Here is a 23236-nt window from a genome sequence, read left to right as displayed (position 1 = left end):
CTTCAGCATACGGGGCTGAAGTAGCAAAGGCAATCACGCAAAACTTCAACATTCTAGTAGACGGGCCTGAAGTAGCAAGTGTGCTGAAATTTTTGTTTGTAATTGCTGAATTTAAGCATAGTAGCTGAAATTTTGTTCTCTATTTGCTGAAATTTTTGTTTGTAATTGCTGAACTTAAGCATAGTAGCTGAAGTTTTTGTTCGCAATTGCACTAAATAAGCTGAAATTTTTTTTGTCCTGGATTCATTAGTTTTGTCATTAAGCTTTTTCAAAAACTTCAGCAGAAGATGTTGAAATTATTTAGTTCATTTATAAAAACTTCAGCACTAAATAAGCTGAAGTTTTTTTGTCCTGGATAAGCTTTTTCAAAAACTTCAGCAGAAGATGCTGAAGTTATTTAGTTCATTTGTAAAAACTTCAGCACTATATAAGCTAAAGTTTTTGAAAAAGTTTTCTAACATACTAGATAAATAATCACGTTATTCTTTCATAGTGTATTACTACTATAAAATAATCAGATTGCCAACCGTATCTAAATCATAAATTTTGGAAATAATAAATGTGAAAAGAACAGAATTACGTGAAAATATTCACAAATTATTATCTACTAACTTACATAATTATTTATAATTTATTTTTAAATAATCTGATAAACATACTTATGGCAATCATCCCATGAACTGAAGTTTCATAGCAGCACCAACAGCAGCAGAAGAAAGAAGAAGAAGAAGAAGAAGAAGAAGAAGAAGAAGGGGGAGGAGAAAGGGGGCTGAAGTTGTTTAAAAAGTGGGTACAAGTTAAAACTTTTTTAAAAAATGGGTATAGGTTAAATGGGGGCGACTAAATAGGGCGCCTCGTGCAATTTTTACCTGCCGGGTGTTATAAGTTTGGTCCGAGTGGCTATAAATGAATTTTGCTCAATGTTAAGTCCAAGTTCGAAATAACACAGTAAAAGATAAAATTGTGAAAAAGTTTAAGAAATATTTATAAATTACATTACAATAAATATTTATATGTATAAAATATTTTTTAAAAATATATAAATGTAATGTCGGGTTGGTTTAGTTTCGATTTGACTTTTTTTAGTTAAAACCAAACCAATTATGGTCAGGGTTATTTTGCCCAATACCAAACCAAATCAAACCACGTCGTTTTATTTTCGGTTTGATTCGAATTATCGATTTTATGCGGTTTATCGATTTTCTTTGTACACCCCTAGTTTATGCAACCTAAACTAGTGACAGGAAAAGTATAGGGTCACATTAATATAAACTATATAAAGGAATACGTAGGAAGGCCAATTTAAAATTTGAGAAACATATTTTGGGGAAGGGTTAATTAAGACAAAAAAAAAAAATCAGATTACGTGAGATGTATTTATAAAATCATGAAACGTACACATGGATCCTTCAACTTTTACCTTACGAGTTGCTTATATTTCTTTTTGTGTTTCCTCGATAGAGGGCCGTTTTCATTTTTCTTCTACTTGTTCTCTCTTTGATGGTGCCACAATTACGTGAGTTGGAAAAATAATTGGTCCTTCGTAAAATCGTAAGTAAAAAGGGAATAAGAATATGGGTGTGACAGTGTGTTTTGCACGGTAAATGATTGTGTAACGATAATTATACGTGTAGAAAGTCATTTTAGGCCTTGCCATTAATTATGTCCATTACCTTTACAAGTAAGTTGTAACCGGAAGGACGAACACCTATCTCAATCCACTACTCCACAAGCTGTAATTCTACAACATGAATATGTTTAAACTGCACAAAACACTTGGGAGTTAGAGAGCATAAAAGTTTGCAGAGACAAGAAAGTAGTAGTCACGGAGTTCGAACAAGATCTTCCACTAAGATAATAGTCCACAAACTGTAATTCTAATAAGTTACTAATAAGAAAACTAGTCTAATAAATAGAGAAGGGCCAATGCTGTATATAAGAGACTGCAACACAACATCAAAAATATTATTCCCTCAGGACAAGCATTCTTCTGAAAAGACAGCTTGTGTTCCCCAATAGGCTGGTTGCAGCTCCAAACAAAGAGAACCTTCTATAGCAGCCAAGGCAGATTAGAGAGAGACTAGGTTGTTCACATAGGGCAAGCATCGCATATTATAAATGTCGGATACATTGCTCATAACTTCTGTTGCACGGGACTTGAAGTCATATGAATACACTCTTTCCCTGCTATGAACCACCATTAAATCACCATCAACATGTAAGACCGAGTAGTCCCTTGCTACATCCCCAACAATTTTACTGTCAAGAACAATCCGCTGTTTCTCTGACCACATTCTGGTATTGCTTCCCATTTGCATCGTATTTGAATGGGCATTAGCCAAAACGTATACAATGATTGAATTACCAGAGACATTAGCCTTACAGAGCTTTCCACTAAAAGCCCCCAAAATCCCACGAGCGACATAGTCTTGAAGGAGCTGTGACCTCTCTTTGGTTAGATCAAAAGCAAGAATACTACCAGTTGTCATCCAGTAAACAACACCATTAACATGAACCCCCGATTTTGGTATAACCCTCCTAGCTCCAAAACAGATCTCACCGGCAATTTCCCAGGAACCCTCTTTGGAGGAATATATTTCAAACTCAGTTGCCTCACCAAAATCTGTGGATGGAAATGCACAGATAATTTTGTACTCTACGACAAAGTTGAGCAACGATGGATCAAATAAGAGCACAACTGCTGGATCTGATCCATGATTAGCATTTGATTTTGGAAGTTTCTTCCACTGCTGAGTAACGGGATTACATATGTAATAGGCCTTGTCAGCTCCATGACCTTGGCAGCAAAGCAGTCCATTAGAGGAGGACCTGATGTCGACAGGCTCAGGCAAAAACCTAAGGAATGGATCTGGAACCCCACAAAAGTTTGCGCCGATGGGTAAGAGAGAAGGAGAACCACCAGGAGTCTGGAGAAAGAGGCCTGATGTACTGCGACAGGAAAGTGACTGATTGTGGGCGAAAAATGGAGAGGAAATCTGGAGTCTCCAGTCCCTACAAACAGTGGTGAATCTGAAAAGTGATTTGGCAGGCAGGAAGGGAAGGGCATGTTCCCTGACAATGTCCTTAAGATCCATATAAATCTGATTATTCCGTGCAGCAAGCGACCGGCCTGGCCTTTTTCCACGATCCATTATTGCACGCTCCACTGTCAAACAGCAATACTCAAATTAATGATAGAACACATTATTCGAATAATCACTTCAGAAAGTTTGCAACTACTAGTTTCATTTTTCTATTAAGCAAATGAAATCTCCCACAAAGAATCTTTAACATGTTCCTTTTTTTATAAGAATTAAAAAAAACATGTTAAAGATTCTTTTTGGGAGATTTACAGTTGTGCTCTTATTTTTCTATTAAGCAAATGAAATCTCCCACAAAGAATCTTTAACATGTTCTTTTTCTAGATACAACAACCAGTTTACATGTTTCTTCTTGTTTAGTTTTACCTGGAACAGACCCTATCTCAGGCAGTAAAATTGTTTCCTATTCAGATGCAGAAACTTATACCATAGAAGCATACGTTTTCTGGTACAGCAAATGCTAAGACAAAACCTACACAGTACTACAGGGGGGACAAAAATACTAAAGAATTATCAAATTTCACCACAAAGTCATAAGAAGCATCCAGAAAAAAAAAGCAGGAATTACAGTTTAGTCACTGAAAGGTTAGGACAATGCAACATCAGTCTTCTTTTAGTTTTTCCCAATCTCCTATCACTAATGATAACCACAATGCCTCCAACTCTTCCTGCTGGGTTTCTAAACCAAAGTTGTAGAATACATTCTTAATCCTACCAACTCCAAACAACTCAGCCAAGATAACAATAAAAGATGGAGAAAACTATGTATAATAGGATTATAGCCGTAAACCTTTCTTTAAATCAGGACTTAAAATGAAAAATATATGCTAGCAGAATAACAAATGATGGAGAAAAGAAAAAAGCAGTCTTGGAAAAATCAAACAAGAAGGGATAACAGTTAATTGCCCAAACGACCATTTCTTTCTTAAAGAATTTCATTTAATGCCTTCTGTTAGCGAAACTCAGCGCATAAATTATTAAATCTTAACAATTACCTGACATATATTCATAAATAATTCAGCAATAAAGACAAATATGACTACTCCACGAAAAGGAGCAGACAAGTTGCGAAAATTAGAGTATACAAAACCCGAACCCCAATTTCGCAGAATAAGATAGGATCAATCAATTATGAAGTTACAGCAAACTCTCTTACGAGCAAATCAAAACAACCATATAATAGCTGATCGAAACGAAAACCCCAAATTACGTATAAGCATATAAAACCCTAGATTCTTAGTACTGATATACATTGAGCGAACAGTTGAATGATCATTATTGAAGATTACGATTAATGATAAACGTGCAATTAAAGTAAATCAACGGGAAAAGAGAGCGATAAGAAGAAAATATACCTTAATAATTCTGCTATCGCGTCGGTACTTCTACCCTGTGGACTCTTTATATTGGCTTTTGAAGAAGACTAGAGTTGACTCTTCGAGTTCTTTTTTCATTTCCTTTTTTTTCTTTTCTCCAAAATTGAATTTTCCTCATCAATTAAATTGTGAAAATGACACCGGGTAACTACTTTATAGCCTACCTTTATAGCCTGTTTGACCAAGCTTCTAAAATCAACTTATTTTGAGAAGTATTTTTTTTAAAAGTACTTTTGGTGAGAAGTAGTTTGTGTTTGGCTAATTAATTTGAAAAACACTTTTGAGCAGTAATTAGTGTTTGGCCAAGCTTTTAAAAACTATTTTTAAGTGTATTTTTCTCAAAAGTACTTCTCAGAAAAGTACTTTCGGAGATAAGCTACTTTTTTCTGTTTCTCAAAAACTGTTTCTGCTTCTCCTCAAAAGCATTTTTTTCTTTCCAAAAGCTTGGCCAAACACCTCAATATTTGGCCAATAGTGCTTTTGGCCCAAAAAAAGCTTGGCCAAACAGGCTATTAAGTTGTTTAAACTTTAAAATATATCCACAGTTTACATTATATTTAAAGATTAGCCATTCGCTTAAACTTCAAGACACGACGTCCTAAAGTTTAAACCTCAAGGTTCAAATTTCAGGACACCGTGTCCTGTCCAGAAATTTGAATCTTATGTCTTGAATTTTAAATTAGCAGTTCAGAAATATTGAACGCCTAATCTTGAATTTCAAATTAGTAGCTCAAAAATTTAGGACACTAAGTCCTAAAATTAGCAACTCAAAAATTCATGATACTGAAGTTTGGTGAATTGGATAATTTTTTAAATATATTACAAATTGCGAATATATTTTAAATAGTAGGCTTAAAAAACTTGTGCACTTCGCCCAATTAAATTGGCGTCAATTTTGATAAGAATTGTTGGGCTAATTTTGAGGGGAAAGTGAAGGGCGCATCCACGGAAGATGGTAGCGAAAAAGACGGGAGCACGATAGAAGTTTTTAACAACTGAAAATTCTCTTCGCAAAGAATTAAATGATTACTCATAGATAGAGCAACCAATTATCTTTGTATACGGCTAAAATCGGGCCCACCCGATTTTACTGATTTACCGGGACCGGGGTGAAGGATCGAAGACTGGGCATTGAGGCACGAAGACTGGATACCGAGTTCGGGATTCGAGATGCCTGTTGAGATCGATGCCAGTAATGATCGAGGCCAAATGGGGCAGACAACGGGCAAGATCGATGTCTGCATAATAACGGAAAGGTGAGATGTCCTTGACTGGTCGAAGAGCATAGCGGTAATCTCAAACTGATCAAATCAAGGGCGGTTATTTAGGCTAACCATAGGATTTACTTCCGCAATTAGAATTGTACCATAGATATGATTCCTCTATTATATAAAGAGGGTTCTAATCATTTTGTAATCACTTTACATTCACGCATATCAAAGTAATACAATACTTTCTAGCTTATATTCTTGTTCGTCAGCTTGCTTATTTCTTAAGTATTCGGGCACCGACCAGTGTGAGGGCATTCAAGCTCGAGGGATGAATTACGTTTCAACACTGGTTTGCTTTATCTCATTGTTAATTTCTATCATTGATTTCAATATTCGTTAATTGGTATTAGGTGAAATCGTGTGTCCTTAAAAACCACATTATAAGTTTAATTGTTATCCAATTTTAAGGGTAAACAGTTTGGCGCCCATCGTGAGGCTAAGGATAATAGTGATTGCCTGGTATTAATTCCCACACCACACACTGCTTTACGCTTGTTCTCATAAGTGTCTTTGATTTCAAGAATCAACATGTCAAACTCTCAAGTAGCACCCACTCACACAGACAACGACCTTGGTCTTCATGGCGAGAATGAAAACATAGTCGGCTCGGGAAATGGAGTACCTCTAGTCAAACTCGACGGACCACCTGCCGTAAACCCAGTCGATGTCAGCTCCCATATTGCCATTAATGGGAATTTGGGCGTCGACCTTGGAAATAGTGTCCGCAGAGATGCCCGAGCAGCCGATCAGAATGCACAAAGCGGCGAAGAGGGCGGAATTAGCCTTCGAATGATATTCGAAATGCTACAGACTCAACAAGCTGCGATAGTGCAACTCCAAAATTAGAATCGAGCACCAAGCAGAATTGAGCTCGAGACATCACAAGAAGTTGTTCATAGAGCCGAACTTGTACCAGAGAAATCGAACGCCATTGAATCGGGGACTAACCCCGCTATTATGAAGATGCTCGAGGAGCTCACTAAACGGATTGAATCAGGAGAAAAGAAAATCGAGGCAAATGATAAAAAGGTAGAAACATACAACTCTTGGGTCGATCAAATACCGGAGGTGCCACCGATTCTAAAGGGTTTGGATTCAAAGAAGTTCGTGCAGAAACCTTTCCCTCCAAGTGCGCTCTGAAGCCCATCCCGAAAAAATTCTGCATGCCAAAAATTTCCAAAATACAATGGGACCACTGACCCTAATGAGCATGTTACTTCTTGTACCTGCGCAATGAAGGGGAATGACTCAGAAGACGATGAGATTGAATCTGTTTTTGTTGAAAAAGTTTATAGAGACTTTATCGAAATGAGCGATGATATGGTACCACAATCTGCCGCCCAATTCCATCGATTCCTTCGCCATGCTTGCAGATTCGTTCGTAAAGGCACACGCCGGAGCAGTAAATGTAACGACTAGGAAGTCGGACCTCTTCAAAGTGAGACAAGAGGACAACGAAATGCTAAGGGAATTCGTATCTCGGTTCCATATGGAATTCATGGACCTACACCCATGTATAAATTATTGGGTTGTTCAAGCTTTAACTCAAGGTTTGAACGAACGAAGCTCGATAGCATCACGATAACTAAAGCAAAATTTAATTGAATATCCAGCTGTAACCTGTGCCGATGTATATAATCGATACCAATCGAAGAGCAAGGTCGAGGATGATCAATTGGGAATCCCTTCCAGTTCTGTTTACCAAATAGGCCCGTCGGCAGAATTCAAACGGACATCGACAGAGAACCCCGATCGAACAGAGATCGGTATCAACCATACATCGCAGATCGTAGAAGCGACGGCCCAGGACATAACCTCGTTCGAAATGATCGAAGCAATGATCGAGGACAGAGCTCCTGGGGGCTCATGAGTAAAAGTGGCTTCAATAAACATGTCGAGCCCACAGAAGCGCCGCAACTATCAGAATATAACTTCAGCATCGATGCATCGGGTATTGTATCGGCCATTGGACAGATCAAGAATACTAGATGGCCCAGGCCCCTACAGACTGACCCAGCTCAAAGGAACCCGAATCAAATATCCAAATACCATGGTACCCATGGTCACAAAACCGAAGATTGTAGACAGCTGAGGGAAGAGGTAGCTCATTTATTCAACGAGTGTCACATTCGAGAATTCCTAAGAGATCGAGCCAAGAACCACTTCAAAAATAGAGATTCAAACAAACAGAATGAGCAGGAAGAGGCTTAGCATGTAATTCACATGATCATTGGTGGGGTCGATATCCCTCAAGGACCAATATTTAAACGCACCAAGGTGACAATCACGAGGGAGAAGCGAACTCGGTACTACTTGCCAGAAGAAACCTTGTCTTTCAACAACGATGATGCAAGAGGGATCGAACAACCTCACAATGGCACTGGTAATATTTATCCTTATAAATAAAATTCAAGTTAAATGTGTGTTGATTGATCCAGGTAGATCAGAAAATATTATTATATCAAGGGTCATAGATAAACTTGGCCTCCCAAGATCAAATCGTGCCCGCAGCTCGGGTACTTAACGACTTCAACATGGTAAGTGAAACCACGAAAGGGGAAATCATTTTGCCAGTAAATGTAGCTGGGACCATCCGAGAAACAAAGTTCCATGTGATCGAAGGCGACATGAGGTACAATGCATTGCTCAGAAGGGCTTGGATCCATAACATGAGGGCAGTATCCTCGACGCTTCATCAGGTCCTGAAGTTCCCAACATCAGAAGGAATCAAAACGGTGTACGGTAAACAACCCTCGCTAAAGAAATGTTTGGAATCGATGAAGTAGTACCAGTATCGGTGCTTTCATCAACAAAGAAATCGGAGTCAAAGGGAAAACAAGAAGTCAAATAGCAACCACAGTCGCCAGCCTCGGCCCAATCAGAGGAGCAGGAAACTTTCGAGGATGATGATTATATGTTACCTCGAAACTTCATAATCCCTAACGATTCTGATGCAACAAAGTCAACGGTAAAGCAAAAAAAGGGACCCCAGTCCGAGGTTAAACATGCTTTCATCAAGGACGAAGTAACCAAACTTCTCAAAATATGGTCCATTCAGGAGGTAAAGTATCCCGAATGACTAGCAAACGTAGTCGTAGTCCCTAAAAAAGGAAATAAACTAAGAATGTGCGTAGACTATAAGGATTTAAACAAGGCATGCCCTAAAGATTCTTTTCCTTTGTCGAATATCGATCGCATGATCGATGCCACGACCGGCCACGAGATCCTTAGTTTTCTTGATGCCTACTCCGAGTACAATCAAATACAAATGAACCCGGAGGATCAGGAAAAGACTTCATTCATCACTAAATACGGCACTTCTTGCTATAATATAATGTCGTTCGGACTAAAAAATGCTGGTGTTATTTATCAACGCCTAGTAAATCGAATGTTCGAAGAACAAATAGATAAATCAATGGAGGTTTATATTGATGATATGCTAGTTAAGTCCTTGTGAGCAGAGGACCATTTGAAATATTTGCAGGAGACCTTCGACATACGGAGAAAGTACAACATGAAGCTTAACCAGGAGAAATGCGCATTCGAGGTTGGTTCGGGCAAGTTCCTCGGCTTTATGGTATCGAATCAGGGAATCGAAATCAACCCTGATAAAATCAAGGCAATCGAAAACATCATAGTTGTTGATAATGTCAAGGTTGTACAAAGGTTAACAGGACGCATAGTCGCCCTGAGTCGATTTATTTCGAGGTCCTCAGATAGGAGCCACTGGTTCTTCTCACTGCTTAAGTAAAAGAGCAATTTCACATAGACCCCAAAATGTCAACAGGCCTTGGAGAAACTCAAACGATACCCGTCGAGCCCACCATTGCTTCACACCCTAAAGGCTGACGAGCAACTTTACTTATACTTGGCAGTCTCAGAGATAGAGGTAAGTGGGGTCTTAGTTCGAGAAGAGCAAGGTACACAATTTCCTATTTATTATGCTAGTCGAACCCTAGGTGAAGTCGAGACTCGATACCTACACTTAGAAAAATTAGCGCTTGCTTTAATAGGCACCTCTAGAAAATTAAAACCATATTTTCAATGTCACCCAATTTTTGTTTTAACCACCTACCCCCTTCGCAACATTTTACATAAGCCCGAACTCTTGGGTCGATTGGCCAAATGGGCCGTCGAGATCAGCGGGTATGATATCGAGTATCAACCCCGAACGACCATCAAGACTCAAATGTTGGCGGACTTCGTGGCTGACTTTACGCCAGCCCTCGTACCAAAGGTTGAAAAGGAACTATTATTAAAATCGGGTACATCATCAGGGGTATGGACCCTCTTCACGGACGACGCTTTGAACGTGAAGGATTCCGGGCTAGGCATCATTTTAAAGCCACCCACAGGTAATACAATTAGACAGTCTATCAAAACTTCGAAATTAATTAACAATGAGGTTGAGTATGAGGCCATGATTGCAGGTCTAGAGTTAGCTAAGAGCTTGGGAGCGAAGGTCATCGAGGCCAAGTACGACTCCCAACTTGTGGTAAATCAAGTCAATAGAACTTTCGAGGTTCGAGAAGATCGAATGCAGAGGTACTTGGAAAAACTGCAAGTGTCTCTAAATCGATTTAAAGAATGGACCCTATAACACATACCTCGAGAACAAAATAGTGAGGCCGATGCCCTTTTAAATTTGGGGTCATCGATCTAAGATAATGAACTTAGCTCGGGGACTGTCGTACAACTTTTGAGGTTAGTAATCGAAGAAGGACACGCCGAAATAAACTCCACAAGTCTAACCTAGAATTGGAGGAATAAGTACATCGAATACCTAAAGAATGGGAAGTTTCCATCGGATCCTAAAGAATCGAGGACTCTACGCACTAAGGTCGCACGGTTCACATTGGCCGATGATGTAACATTATATAGGAGAACATTTAATGGACCATTAGCAAAATATTTGGGACCAGGAGACACCGACTACATTCTACGGGAAATTCATGAGGGAACGTGTGGAAATCATTCTGGTGCCGAGTCATTAGTTCACAAAGTCATCAGAGCAGGATACTACTGGGCCGATATGGAAATGGAAACTAAAGAATTTGTTCGAAAGTGCGACTAGTGTCAAAGGTATGCGCCGATGATCCACCAGCCCGGAGAGCAACTCTACTCGGTCCTATCCCTATGGACATTCATAAAATGGGGGATAGATATCGTCGGCCCTCTACCATCTGCCCCAGGTAAAGCAAAATTCATTCTGTTTATGACTGACTATTTCTCTAAGTGGATTGAAGCACATGCCTTCGAGAAAGTCAGAGAAAAAAAGTCATAGATTTCATCTAGGACCACATTATATACCGATTTGGAATGCCTATCGAGATCGTATGCAAAAATGGAAAGCAATTCATCGGTAGCAAGTGACAAAGTTTTTCGAAGACCACAAAATAAAAAGGATCCTATCAACGCCGTATCATCCTAGTGGGAACGGACAGGCCTAATCAACAAACAAGACCGTCATCCAAAATCTGAAGAAAAGATTGAACGAAGCTAAAGGAAAATGGAGAGAAATATTACCCAAGGTCTTTTGGGCATATCGAACAATGTCGAAATCCAGTACAGGGGTAACACTGTTCTCTTTAGTCTACGATGCCGAAGCTCTGATCCCGGTCGAAGTCGGGGAACCTAGCTTCAGGTTTTGGTATGCAATGAAAGAGTCAAATTACGAGGCTATGAATATGAGCCACGAAATACTAGATGAAAAATGGTAATCCACCCTCGTTCGAATGGCCGCACAGAAATAACGGATCGAGAGGTATTACAACCGAAGAGCCAATCTTCGACACTTTAAAACCGGGGACTTAGTTCTGAGAAAGGTCACCCTCAATAATCGAGACCCAAACAAAGGGAAACTTGGCCCAAAATGGGAGGGACCGTATCAGGTCCTTGACATCGTCGGGAAGGGATCCTACAAACTTGGCACGATGGACAGCAAGCAATTACCAAACAATTGAAACGTATCACTCCTCAAACGATACTACTGCTAAGGTACGACCTTCTCCATTTTCATCTAAATTTTATACTAACCAATTGCAGGTGTTCAACCGAAGACATCAAGGGATTCTTCATCACAAAGTCCTTAGGTTTGAAAGCACGCGTTGCACTCTTTAATAAGGAAACCATTGTTCGTGCTAATTTAGAGCAATTCAACAGTATCCGAGGCTTTATTACAATCAACCTCGAATAATGAAGGGGCATCACCCTCGGATGTCGACTTTGTTACAAGGAAGATACTTCGTACCGACAGGGTATCGATAGGTAAAGCTTTGTAAGGGCCAAATGGTCAAATGAACAAATTCCATGTAGATTACTCGAGCCTTAAAGGCAAGCATGTACTCATGTATAATCTATTGAGAGAAGTATTTTTCCTTGCCAAATATTTCATGCATCAGAGAAATTTTTACTTTACAATTTCATACTTTTGGTCTGTTGTGGAAACAGGCTTAAGGGCCGATCACAACTGAAGTTCAAACAACTTACCCTGTACTCGGGGACTACCGTCCAAAAAATCAATGTAATCGAACTGCTAAAATCTCGAGATCATAAGACCATAAAAAGGCAACCCTTGTTTTTATAGGCCACGGCCACCCCACTCGGGGACTGACAGTTCGAACAAGTTCGAAGTGTAATCGGGAAACAAACCCAAGAGGCAAAATCCAAGTTAAAGGCTACAGCCAAACTAACACGGTTCGGAGACGTCCGAATTCTGTAATGAAACAGGCTTTCTAATATCTTCACAAAACCGGTTAAAAGGGCTACCCTCAGCAAAATTATAAAGGGTTTCGATAACATCAACCCTCGTAAACCCTAAAGGGTACCAGACTGTTCGAACAACCTTATTTCATGCTAAGGCATAAGAAATTTCTATATGGTTAATTTTTTTAGCCAACAAGGGAAAAAAGCCATTCTTTCAAGGTCACACCAGCCTAATTCAAAAGGCCTAAGGGCCATGTTATTTTTGAGTTCGAGAGATCATCCTCACTTAATTACTACCTAAAGGTTATCCTACTTCGAGTTCGAGCAAGACTCGACATTAGTTAGTTTCGGCCCAAATCGCCTGAACCTCTAACCTATGAATGCAATTTCATAAGGCATAAATAAAATAGAGTAAAGAAGAAAGGAAAGGGAAAGAAAAGACCTTTTATATATCAAAAAGTTATTTACAAGGGCAACACGGCCCGATCGGAATTTCCAAAAATACCCTAAACACTTAATCTTCTCTAGAAGCAGCATTTTTGTCCTCAGAGCCTTCTCCACTCCCGGAATCATCATCACCAGAAGAGAGCAATGCTTTGGCTTCAGCCTTAAGCTCTTTTGCATTCTCGATCTCAATAGCAAGGTCAAAGCCGCGAGCGTGAATCTCCTCAAGAGTCTCTCTTCGAGATTGGCACCCGACATGCTTGGCAACCGAGTATGCTCGAATCTGAGCAGCATCGACAACTTCTTTTGATCGAGTTTGAGCGGCCTTGGCGTCAGATTGGTAGACAACCACGATTGCCTCAGCATCGGCCTTAGCCGTCTCGGCCTTAGATTTCACCGCTGCAATCTCTGTGTCCAACCGAGCCTGTAGCTCCTCAATTTTCTTGACTTGTTCTAAGTTCTTCTCTTCCATGCCTTGGAGTTGGCTTTCGGTTGAGGATAACTGAGCTCGAGCTGCCTCTTTTTCTGAGGCAAGGCGGTCCACCTTTTGCTTCCATAATGTAGTCTCCGCCTTCACCTCATCTACCTCTCCTCGGAGTTGCATGATCGTTTCATGCAGCCGCTGGACCTGTGAGATCGAATCATTAGCCATCACTCCCAAATCGAGATCATAAGAGTCTAAGACTTTGTTTACCCGTTCGGTCAGTTCACTTTGTTCTTTCTGGGCCACGACCAGCTCAGCTTGGAGGCCTTTTATTTCTTTTTCTTTTAGCTCACCGAGAAGCCTGAGAGCATTTTTCTCCTCGGTAAGCCCTTGAATTTCAGCCTCATATCGGCTCAACTCTCTTCGAGACTTAAACAAAGCCTCATGATGAAGTACTGAGGCTTGCACAAACAGAAGGAAAAGAATTAGTCAAGGAGAGAAAAACACAAGTATGAAGACCGATGTTAACAAAGAAAGTTAGGGCTTACCCGATTCAAAGCTTGCTGGGCCTCATTGAAGAGACACGGTGCTCCCACCTCATCTATCAGAGCTTCATGTCCCTCGGTGACTAGACCTTAAAGGGCAAAAACTCGTACATCCTTCGGGAGCGTAATAATAATAGTCCATTTGCACTCGGAATCGACACCGGGGGCCGAAAATTGGCTGGTCAGTCTGAAACTCGAGGAAGATTCTCCCAAGAACCTCCTCGGTATTTTAAAGTCATTCAAGCCAGCGACATTGTCTACCCCAGCAAAAAAAACTTCGAAAAGGTCCTACCCTCCGAGGGCGCCTTCTACCTAAGGGGCCTTCATGAACTGAGCCTCTCGAATTTCCCCTTCTGAGAGTGAAGGAAGCAGCGGGGAGCCTCTGATTTCTATTGTCCCAAGTGAGTCACTTGGGGCGTTCTCTTCATTTCGAGGGGCCTCGGAACCAGCCCCTTCGGACATACCCGCCGACTGCTTATTTTGGTGGGAGACATCTTCGGTCTCCAACAACTTGGGGACTTTGCCCGAGTCCTCTTCCAAGACCCCCTCGGTTCGAGGCGGAATCTCTTCAACCCTTACCGACTCAGAGGTCTTTGGGGCCTCGGTATTCCTCTTCACTTGGCCCACCAGCTCGGAGCTGTCGTCTTCATTTTCTTCTTCTTCCTCCCTTAGTCGTTGAACTACCTCTACAGGCAGGGTGACGGTGTCTTTCTTTGGCTTATGAGCCAAATTTTTCTTGGGCTTTGGATCCTTGGAGGTTGAGACCCTTTTTCTCTTCTTATACTTCACCGGTTTCGGTACCGGGGGCAAAGTCTCCTCCTTGCCAAATGGAGGCCTCATCGGCACATCCTTCCCGAGACCTGTAAAAGAAAAACAAGTATGAGGAGAAATTCAGAGAACGATCAAGGTTGTCGAGATATGTGACAACTTACCATGGTTTTGGTCCTCCCATCGGCCCTTCGACAATTCACGCCATACACGCTCAGCATGTGTAGACGTTGATACCAAGCTCCTGACCCAATTCTCTAGATTGGGAGTAGCACCCGACATCCAAGCAACAGTTGCACCAAGTAAAACACCGGTAAGAAAGGATGAAAAAAGAGAAGATAATAAACAGAAGTTAAAAGGTGGAATTATACTCACGTTTTATATGCTCTCGGCTAGGATCAGGTCCGAGGTCTTCACTCGGACAAATCGGCCCATCCAACCCCGGTCTTTGTCCTCATCCGTGCTCAAGAATACCGCCTTCGTAGACCGACGTTGAAGTTTTGTTAGCCCACCTCGATAAAGTCAGGGGCTATAGAGACGAATGGGATGATTGAGGGTGAAAGGAAGCCCCTTGACTTTGCTCACAAAAAATCGAAGTAGTGTCACTATCCTCCAAAAAGAAGGATGAATCTGGCCGAGGGTGACCTCGTACCTCTTGCAGAAGTCCACATTGATTGGATCTAGGGGGACCAAATGTGAAAGGGTAGGTGTAAACACTGAAAACCCTTCGCATGCGTAGTGATTGACTCTTCGGGCGAGGGCACCACCACGTGCTTGTCTACCTAGTTACAGTCCTTTTTAACTTGCTTTAAAAGGCCACCGATGATTGTGCATATGTACCTCGACATCGGCTCACATCGGCCCAGAACCGAGGAGGTCTTTTCAACTTTGAAATTGGAGTCAAGGATACACGGCAGAGGAAAAAATTCTCCAGGGAGTGGCTCTGCCGCTGGTTGTTCGTCGGTCGGCTAAGACGGGGAAGCTTTTTCTTTCTACGGCACAGTTTTGGATGTTTTCGCCATTTTGGGTTTGAGTTTAAAGAAAGAAGAAGAGAATAATACTTGGTGTTTTGAGAGAAAATTGATAACAAAACCTGGAGATTATGCAGAACGGAAAAACTTAAAGGATGTAAAAAGCTTTGAAAATGAGAGCAAAGATTAAGAGTAAAGTTTGGGCAAAGAGAAGGAAAGTGCATTTGTAGGATGAAGATGACGGTTCAGAATCGATAATGGCCGACAGTAACTGACATGCATTTAATGCCTCGATATACGAACCAACGGGACATTTCGGTCGCCTCTGCCGCTTACGTCACGATGCTTACCTCATGGTAAATCGAGGGCAAATTCGAAGCCTCAATTCATTTCTTGTCATTACACTCCAAAAAACGAGAGGACTATTTGTATACGGCTAAAATCGGGCCCATCTGATTTTACTGATTTACCGGGACCGGGGTGAAGGATCGAAGACTAGGCACCAAGCCACGAAGACTGGGTACCGAGTTCGGGATTCGAGATGCTTGTTGAGATCGAGGCCAAATGGGACAGACAGCGGGCAAGATCGATGACTGCATAATAACGGAAAGGCGAGATATTCATGACTGGTCGAAGATCATGGCGGTAATCTCGGAACTGATCAAATCAAGGGCGGTTGTTTAGGCTAATTATGGGATTTACTTCCGCAATTAGAATTGTACCATAGATAGGATTCTTCTACTATATAAAGAGGGTTCTAATCATTTTGTAATCACTTTACATTCACGCATTTCAAAGCAATACAATATTGTCTGTCTAGCTTATATTCTTGTTCATCAGCTTGCTTATTTCTTAATTATTCGGGCACCGACCAGTTTGAGGGCATTCAAGCTCGAGGGCTAAATTACGTTTCAACACTGGTTTGCTTTATCTCATTGTTAATTTCTATCATTGATTTTCATATCGTCAATTGATATTAGGTGAAATCACGTGTCCTTAAAACCAAACAATCTTGTATCACATTGAAGTATCACCAAATCTTTCCTTTCCCCTTACTGTGTTTCTTAGAAACTTTCAAAGCAAGCGAATTTCTTACCTAAGGTCCAATATGGCAAATAAAATCATGGAAAGGGAGTATCTAAGATTTCCTTTCTCCACTTTTATACCATGAATGAAGAAGCATACGTAAAGATGAAAGAAAATATCACCAGCTGCAGTCGATACTTGGGTACCAGAGAATATTCCAAGCCAAATGCGTGAGAGAATAAAAAGTTTCTTGGCCATTTTAATTGATCATTAACTTGGTAGTCTTAAATCATTAACTACTTACTATAGGGTGCACACAGTCTACAACTAAATAGCGACAAATTGGAACAGAGTAGAATGCTAATGTCATTATCATTCTAACGGTGGCTTATTAGAAAGGATTACGATAAGTAGAAGGCAAAATCAGACTTGTCGAGTATGCAGAAAAATGCCCCTTTAAGGAACTGGCCGCTCAAAGCTCCAGGAGAGTACCGACTGAAATTTACTCGGAGGTATTTTTGTATGAACAATTCCTTATTCCTCCCTCTTGTCCTCTTCCCAAAGCAGCTGCTTATCTGTTTATCCGACCACATATGCCTCTTTATGCTGACTTAGTGGCTCCTCTATCTGCAGGGTTAGAGGCAATCTTTTGTGATGGTACATCTTGAGCATTGGATTAAAGCCAGGTGATACTGAAGGCTGAAGCTGCAACTGACAAGAAAACTGGCTAACCTCAAAGAACTAGAAGCAGTTTTTTCTACTGATGCAATGGTGCATCTTCCTGAGACTTGAATAATAAATCGATCTCCATTTCTTGAGTAGCACTTTGACTCTTCTCTGTAGCTGTTGTAACGCCACTTTCAACAGGAACTTGAGCCTTCCAAAATGGTGGTGGCCAAGATATTTGAGTTGTATGGACATTATCTTTGCTATGGGGGTCCTCCATGCCTCTGATCTGGGGGGATATATCTAATGAATCGCCTAGTTTAGCAGGCTTGTCCCTCTCAGACGAAGTTCCTTCAACTAAATCAACTCTAGGTGTCGATGAACGGCCTGTAGCAATGGTAGCTGTAGGAAAAGCCTTCTCTGGTGGAACGACAGGTTTATAGCTTGATGGTAGGAGATCATCCCAGTTCTCCAAAAGCTCCTTGTAAACCTTACGAAGAGTAACCTCAGTGAGTCCAGTCACTTTACATATTTCAGCCTGGGTTTTCCGCTTGTCTTCCAGTTGACAGGCCAAATATATAGCAGCAGCGGAGATGCTAATAGGATTCCTTCGTGTGCAAAAGCATTTATTGATGATTACCTCACCAATGTGAGTTGCCAGCTCCTAAGGCAATTGTCGTGCAAGATGAAGCCAAAAGTGTTAGTATATGTAAAGGAACCTTTAAGTATAAGTAAACACTAACTTGATGAAATAGATAAACACAGTGAACTATCCGACATGAGACGATTTATTATTAGTAGTCTCAAACAAATTGATCGCTAAAAGAGAGAACTTTTCTTTTGGATACTAGTTGATTAATTTGTTAATTTCACTAGCCTCTAGATTTGACCAAGGCGAACTGATTACTAGCTTTTCAATGAACCAGCTAGGTACCTGAGCAGATTTATTCAGCTGAAGAAGTGTACAAAACCTTGGCATATGGACTGATATAGAATTACTGTTGATAGGTTGACTGAGTTGTAAAGCTTCTCCAAGTATCTTTATGTACTTCCCAATTTCCTTCTGAGGTAAATTTGCTGCAACCGATATTTCCTAGTTATCAAATAATTCAAATTAGAGAAGCTTTTAAACATCAGATTCTCATGCATTATAAAGTTTATGAAATGGATGCCAGATTAACATGCGGATATAAAAGATAAGCATATAGTGGGAAAAATAAAACTTGAAAGGCAACATTTTCTTATCTAAAAAAGAATGTTTGATTATTTCAAGTTAAACAAGGTATACAAGGTACAATTAATAACGATGGACAGACCCAGATCCAGGTGTTCCAAGGTTTCTCATGTTACCATATACCAATATTCGCATAGCATGGTATCAAGAATGACAATTCTGCAATCTTGAGACTATCTATCTATAACAAGTATCAACAAAGTTGATCTGTTTAAACACAAGCCCTTGACCATAAGAGTTGTTTCTGAGACAAAGAAGCGACAACGATAGTAACCTGCAAGGTCAGCATATCCTGCAACTTTCGATTCATAAGGTGTCAGGTGATGACCATTTTGTTTGGCTTATAGAAATTAAACAAGAACTAGGGAGCAGATACCTATTAACCACTTTATAATTATCAGCAGATTTAGTGCTCATGATCAAACTTTCATAGGGTATTTTTGTTGCAAATATGCTGTAATTCCAGGTTTAGCAGACTGTACTCACACAAACTAGTGAAGGGAAGAAAAAAGGAAAAAAGAAAAGTACATGATTTTCCCTACCCTTTTTGGTCCTAAGAAGACGAAGAAAAAAAACAGTGGGAAGAAGGGGAAGAGAAAAGTTCCCTTGCCCATCAAATATTTCCTCCCTTTTCTCAACTGTTAACCCTCGCTGTACTTTTCTTTTCTCTTCTCTTCTCCTGATTTCCAAGACATAAGGTATCTTTCAATTCCAACAAGAAATAAGAAGAAGAAAAGTAGTAAATGAAAGAGAGAGGTTAGGAGAAGGTAAAATTTTATCATGATTGAAATAAACCCTCGGATGGAAATAAGCTTGAATAAGAGAACCAGAAAAGAAATAGTGACATCCAATGAGCTGAACGTCACAAAGATTTCACTGAAATCAGATCATGTTATGAGAAACCCAAAATTCTGTACCTATTGATTGAAATGATAAACCAATGTCCAATAAGACGAGAACTAAGTTCTGGTGTGTTTCTCAAGAAAATGGACCTTAGGTTTAACTCAGTCTAAAAGCTAGCTCATAAAGTAAAGATTGTCCAAGAACATATAGGGAGACTACAATACATACTTTTAACAATGTTTGGTACAGACAAAATCTTTTCCATGGAAGATCTGAAAAGCATTTTACCTAATAATATCATGTTTTGAATAATCTTCTGGTGTTGGTTGGGTATAAAATAGGTGACATATGATAATCATACAAGGCAGATGACAGGTATAACCAGTGGGGAAACCATAATTCCTATGACCTAAAGCAATTTTGAACCCTCTTTACTACTATACTTGAATTTTTTTTCATGTCAAGGGGATTCAACAACTCACATATAACCAAAAAAGATTATTTTTACTCTATTTATGTAATGTAATTTTCTGATAAAGCTTCACTCTACCTAGTTCCACCCATGGGTATAGCAATACTAGTTTGGTGAATCTTTTAGCATTCGAGATTGAAAACCATATCTACATGTTGATTTAAGCAAATATAAGAAAGCGAGGGTTGTGATACTTGAAAAGAAAAATGACTTCCACCAATAAGTTAAGAAAACCATTTCTCCCTTTTGTTTGAAAATATTTTATTTTCCAGTAACTTAGAACTTCCCAGAAGATATTTTCTGTCATACCGAACACGTTAACTCTTTTTCCTATACGATACAGTACACGCAATATATTCTCCGCTAATATTCGTTACAGCAATATTTATCAAGATGCCAATAAGCTGAATTTAGTTCAGACAAAAGCATAGCTTAGAGCTTGATACATATTTAACATACCTGAAGAGTTCTTGGCTCTTGGGCTTCCCTGATAGCGTGAACTAGAGCAGCAGTAGCAAGCGCCTCAACGCTTCGATTCCTTAAGCACGTCGCCGACGAACAATCTCTGAAGAGCTGAAACGCGTGGTCCGAAATATCATAATCCAACCGCAGAATAGAAGCCACGTCAATAATCTGCAAATAAGCCCTAAGATTTTCCACAACAACGGATGACGTAGACGAACTGGAGGAGGAAGACGACGTCGTTTCAAGTACTCGTTCGAGCTCAGCAAGGTGACCGGCGAAAGAAATGGAGGATTGGGCAAATACTGGGTAGGGTTCGAGAGACCAAGTGGAGAAAGCTGTGATGAAACCTGTTGGCTCAAATGGGTCTTCATCGTCGTTAGTGGTGGAGATGGGAAGAGTAGGGAGGTCGGAAGTGGCGAGGCACAGAGGGGAATCTTGGGCACGGGTGTGGAAAAGATGGTGGGATTGAGTTAATCGCTCCTCCACTACACGGCCGCAGGATGTGCACTCGGTTATCGGTCTGCCGCTGGTGCTGGTGGTGCACCGCCCTTGCTCCGCCGAGCAGTACGGACACCGCATTTTTTTCGACTTCAATTAGTTAAGTGTGGGGGCTGGAGTAGTGGTCCTACTTTGGAACCAATAATTTGTTATAGAGTTTGGTTATCATCTCTTTAATAATAATATTTATAGTCTGCTGATGAGTATGATTTATCAACTTAGAAGCATTTTGGAATTTATCAAATATCAAAATGCTAACAGCAATGTTATGTAAATTTTCTTTCATTATGTTACTCAATTTAAAAGTTATCTGAAGCTAATATTATTAAAATCAAATTATAAAAAATATTTAAATTCTCTTTTTTTATATTAAATATCAAAATAATCATAAAATACTTTATAAATTAATTTGACCAACTTTTTTTTAATTAATCCAAACAGCTTCATAGTCGATAATTATGTCATTTCAATGCCAATCAACGAGATTGTCTTAGATTTTTCTCTCTTTTTTTCCCAAAAAAATAATGTGTTAAATTTGACGCTCAAAAACACCTTTGACTTTAAAAAATTAATCAAAAACAAATTACTTCTCAAATTAACTGGATGTATAGGAATTGCTACTATTTAAAGTACTAGCTTTAAGGTGCGCGCAATTAATGAATTATTAAATTTTACAATTATATTCAATTTATATGAATATTTTCTTATTAAAATAAGATAGACAAATATGTTCATGCACATTTTATAGTAATAGATAAAAACAATATACACATAGTTATTATTATTAAACAAAGATCTAATGTGATTTGATTTTAGTCCTTTTTAATTAAAAATTTAGCTTTCAACTTGCGACTCTGAATAATTTTGATACATGGTTTTAATTTTATGAGTTAGACAACAATCTTTTCTAATAATAACACAGAACAAAAGTTTAAATCACCAAGTAAAAAATAAGCAATAACTTTTATTTCTATTTTTCCCTTCTATGCCAAACACCAATAAAATTTGCTACCTTTAAATATTAAAAAAAAAGTACAATTCCACCAACCAAAACTTAATTAATTTTGCTAGTAAACTTTGTGAGTTTATTGATTAGTGCAAATTCAGAATTAATAGATCTGTACTTGTAGTCGTTCATCGTCATTACAATTAATGTGATTTATGAGATTAACCAATTATTTATTTGGTTGGAGCTCTTGTTGTTAAAATAAACTAGTATTAGTATTCGCGTGGATGCACGGACACTAATCATGTCAAATATTTAAGTTATTTGGATTGTATGTAAATAATCTTAAAATTGCCAGTAAATATAGATAATCATTGGATATTAAATACATGTAAAAAATTAACAATTTCTTCTATTTTTTTTATATCATTCTTGCCGATGTCATTGGATCCTAAAAATAGTGAGAAAGCAAAATAATAACTCATATTTATGGCAAAACAATTAAATATTGAGACAATGAATGACTCTTTGGATAAAACTTAACTTTTTTAATATTACTTGAACTCTTTTTTTGTGTGTTGATATCTCTTAAAAAAATATTTCTTTCTTAAAATTTCAATTTCTAAAATATTATTTTTCAATAATAATTATTTTTATAATAATGTAATTGAAAATATTATTCTTAATTCAAAACTCATTTTAGTTGGCTATCTAAAAATATAAAAAAAATTCTTTAGCTAGTGAATTTAGATATTTGACATTAATCATGTTAAATATCTGAGTTATTTGAATTATATGTAAATAACCTTAATATTTAAACCTTCTAAATAATTATAGATAATCGTCGGATATTAATTAAGAAACACTACATGAAAAAAGACTAACATTTTCTCAATTCTCGTAGTGATAATTTTATTACTATTGTACCAGAGGGAGTAACTTTTCTATTGCAGATAATATATAGGACACATTCGTTTTTAGATCTTTCTAACTTTTTTTTCAATATTTATTTTCTTTTATCTTATTTTCTATGTCATTATTTCTTTTATTACAAAAAATTAATTTATTTCACTATAAAAAGATGAGTTTTAATAAAAAAAAATTGCCTACATATAAACTTTAGTTATACTTTTAGTCTTTGGTTGAAATTATTTCATATTTTTCTTTTGACTTTATCTAATAAGCCTAAATAGGTGCTCACCCAACCACTTAAATTAAATAATTGAATTATGTGTAATTTATATATAATTCATATATAATATGTGTATATTCGTGTGTTATCGGTATATCATCTATTTATATTAGCTATAAAAAGTAAACAATAAATATGGCCGGATATTATGTAAATATTCCAGATTTTTGGTTTTTTGAGTTTATCCATGATATAACTTCTATTATAATAATTTTAAAACTCTCTACTAATGTTCAAAAATATCTTATCTTTTTATTATCTTTGAATTAAAAAAAAGTAAAGAGTTTTT

The 23236-nt window shown here is 38.6% G+C and overlaps 2 protein-coding genes across 6 annotated transcripts; both read right to left on the bottom strand.

The window, feature by feature from the left end:
- Nucleotides 1-1831: 1831 nt before the first annotated feature.
- LOC107765889 (F-box protein At5g49610-like) lies at nt 1832-4557 on the bottom strand. Of its 4 annotated transcripts, none has more exons than XM_016584587.2 (2): nt 4457-4557; nt 1832-3166 (listed from the first exon to the last, which is right to left on the bottom strand). In XM_016584587.2, the coding sequence occupies exon 2, from the start codon at nt 3150-3152 to the stop codon at nt 2070-2072; it is 1083 nt and encodes a 360-aa protein (XP_016440073.2). In that variant the 5' UTR covers nt 3153-3166; nt 4457-4557; the 3' UTR covers nt 1832-2069. The 4 variants fall into 4 exon arrangements, with proteins under 4 accessions (XP_016440073.2, XP_075106003.1, XP_016440072.2 ...); XM_075249902.1 differs by lacking the exon at nt 4457-4557 and adding an exon at nt 4353-4392; XM_016584586.2 differs by lacking the exon at nt 4457-4557 and adding an exon at nt 4097-4310.
- Nucleotides 4558-16862: 12305 nt separating this feature from the next.
- On the bottom strand, nt 16863-20987 carry LOC107765888 (plant-specific TFIIB-related protein 1). Of its 2 annotated transcripts, XM_016584584.2 has the most exons (4): nt 20306-20987; nt 18232-18390; nt 17364-17961; nt 16863-17258 (listed from the first exon to the last, which is right to left on the bottom strand). In XM_016584584.2, exons 1-3 carry the CDS (start codon nt 20888-20890, stop codon nt 17389-17391), a joined length of 1317 nt encoding a protein of 438 aa, XP_016440070.1. In that variant the 5' UTR covers nt 20891-20987; the 3' UTR covers nt 16863-17258; nt 17364-17388. The 2 variants fall into 2 exon arrangements, with proteins under 2 accessions (XP_016440070.1, XP_075106002.1); XM_075249901.1 differs by having other exon boundaries at nt 16863-17961.
- Nucleotides 20988-23236: the final 2249 nt, after the last annotated feature.

Source organism: Nicotiana tabacum, chromosome 3, assembly GCF_000715075.1.
Source record: "Nicotiana tabacum cultivar K326 chromosome 3, ASM71507v2, whole genome shotgun sequence".
NCBI lineage: Eukaryota > Viridiplantae > Streptophyta > Magnoliopsida > Solanales > Solanaceae > Nicotiana > Nicotiana tabacum.
The sequence above is the reverse complement of the archived record's forward strand: the minus strand, read 5'-3'. Positions and strand labels throughout refer to the sequence as shown.

Coding starts and splice junctions, on each gene's coding strand:
- LOC107765889 (XM_075249902.1), bottom strand. CDS start 4,377: ATGATCATTCAACTGTTCGCTCAAT. Junction 3,167..4,352: donor CATTCAACTGTTCGCTCAAT/GTATATCAGTAC, acceptor GCTGTTTGACAG/TGGAGCGTGCAATAATGGAT.
- LOC107765888 (XM_075249901.1), bottom strand. CDS start 20,890: ATGCGGTGTCCGTACTGCTCGGCGGAGCAAGGGCGGTGCACCACCAGC. Junction 18,391..20,305: donor AAGAGCCAAGAACTCTTCAG/GTATGTTAAATA, acceptor TTTGATAACTAG/GAAATATCGGTTGCAGCAAA. Junction 17,962..18,231: donor AGCTGAATAAATCTGCTCAG/GTACCTAGCTGG, acceptor CAATTGCCTTAG/GAGCTGGCAACTCACATTGG.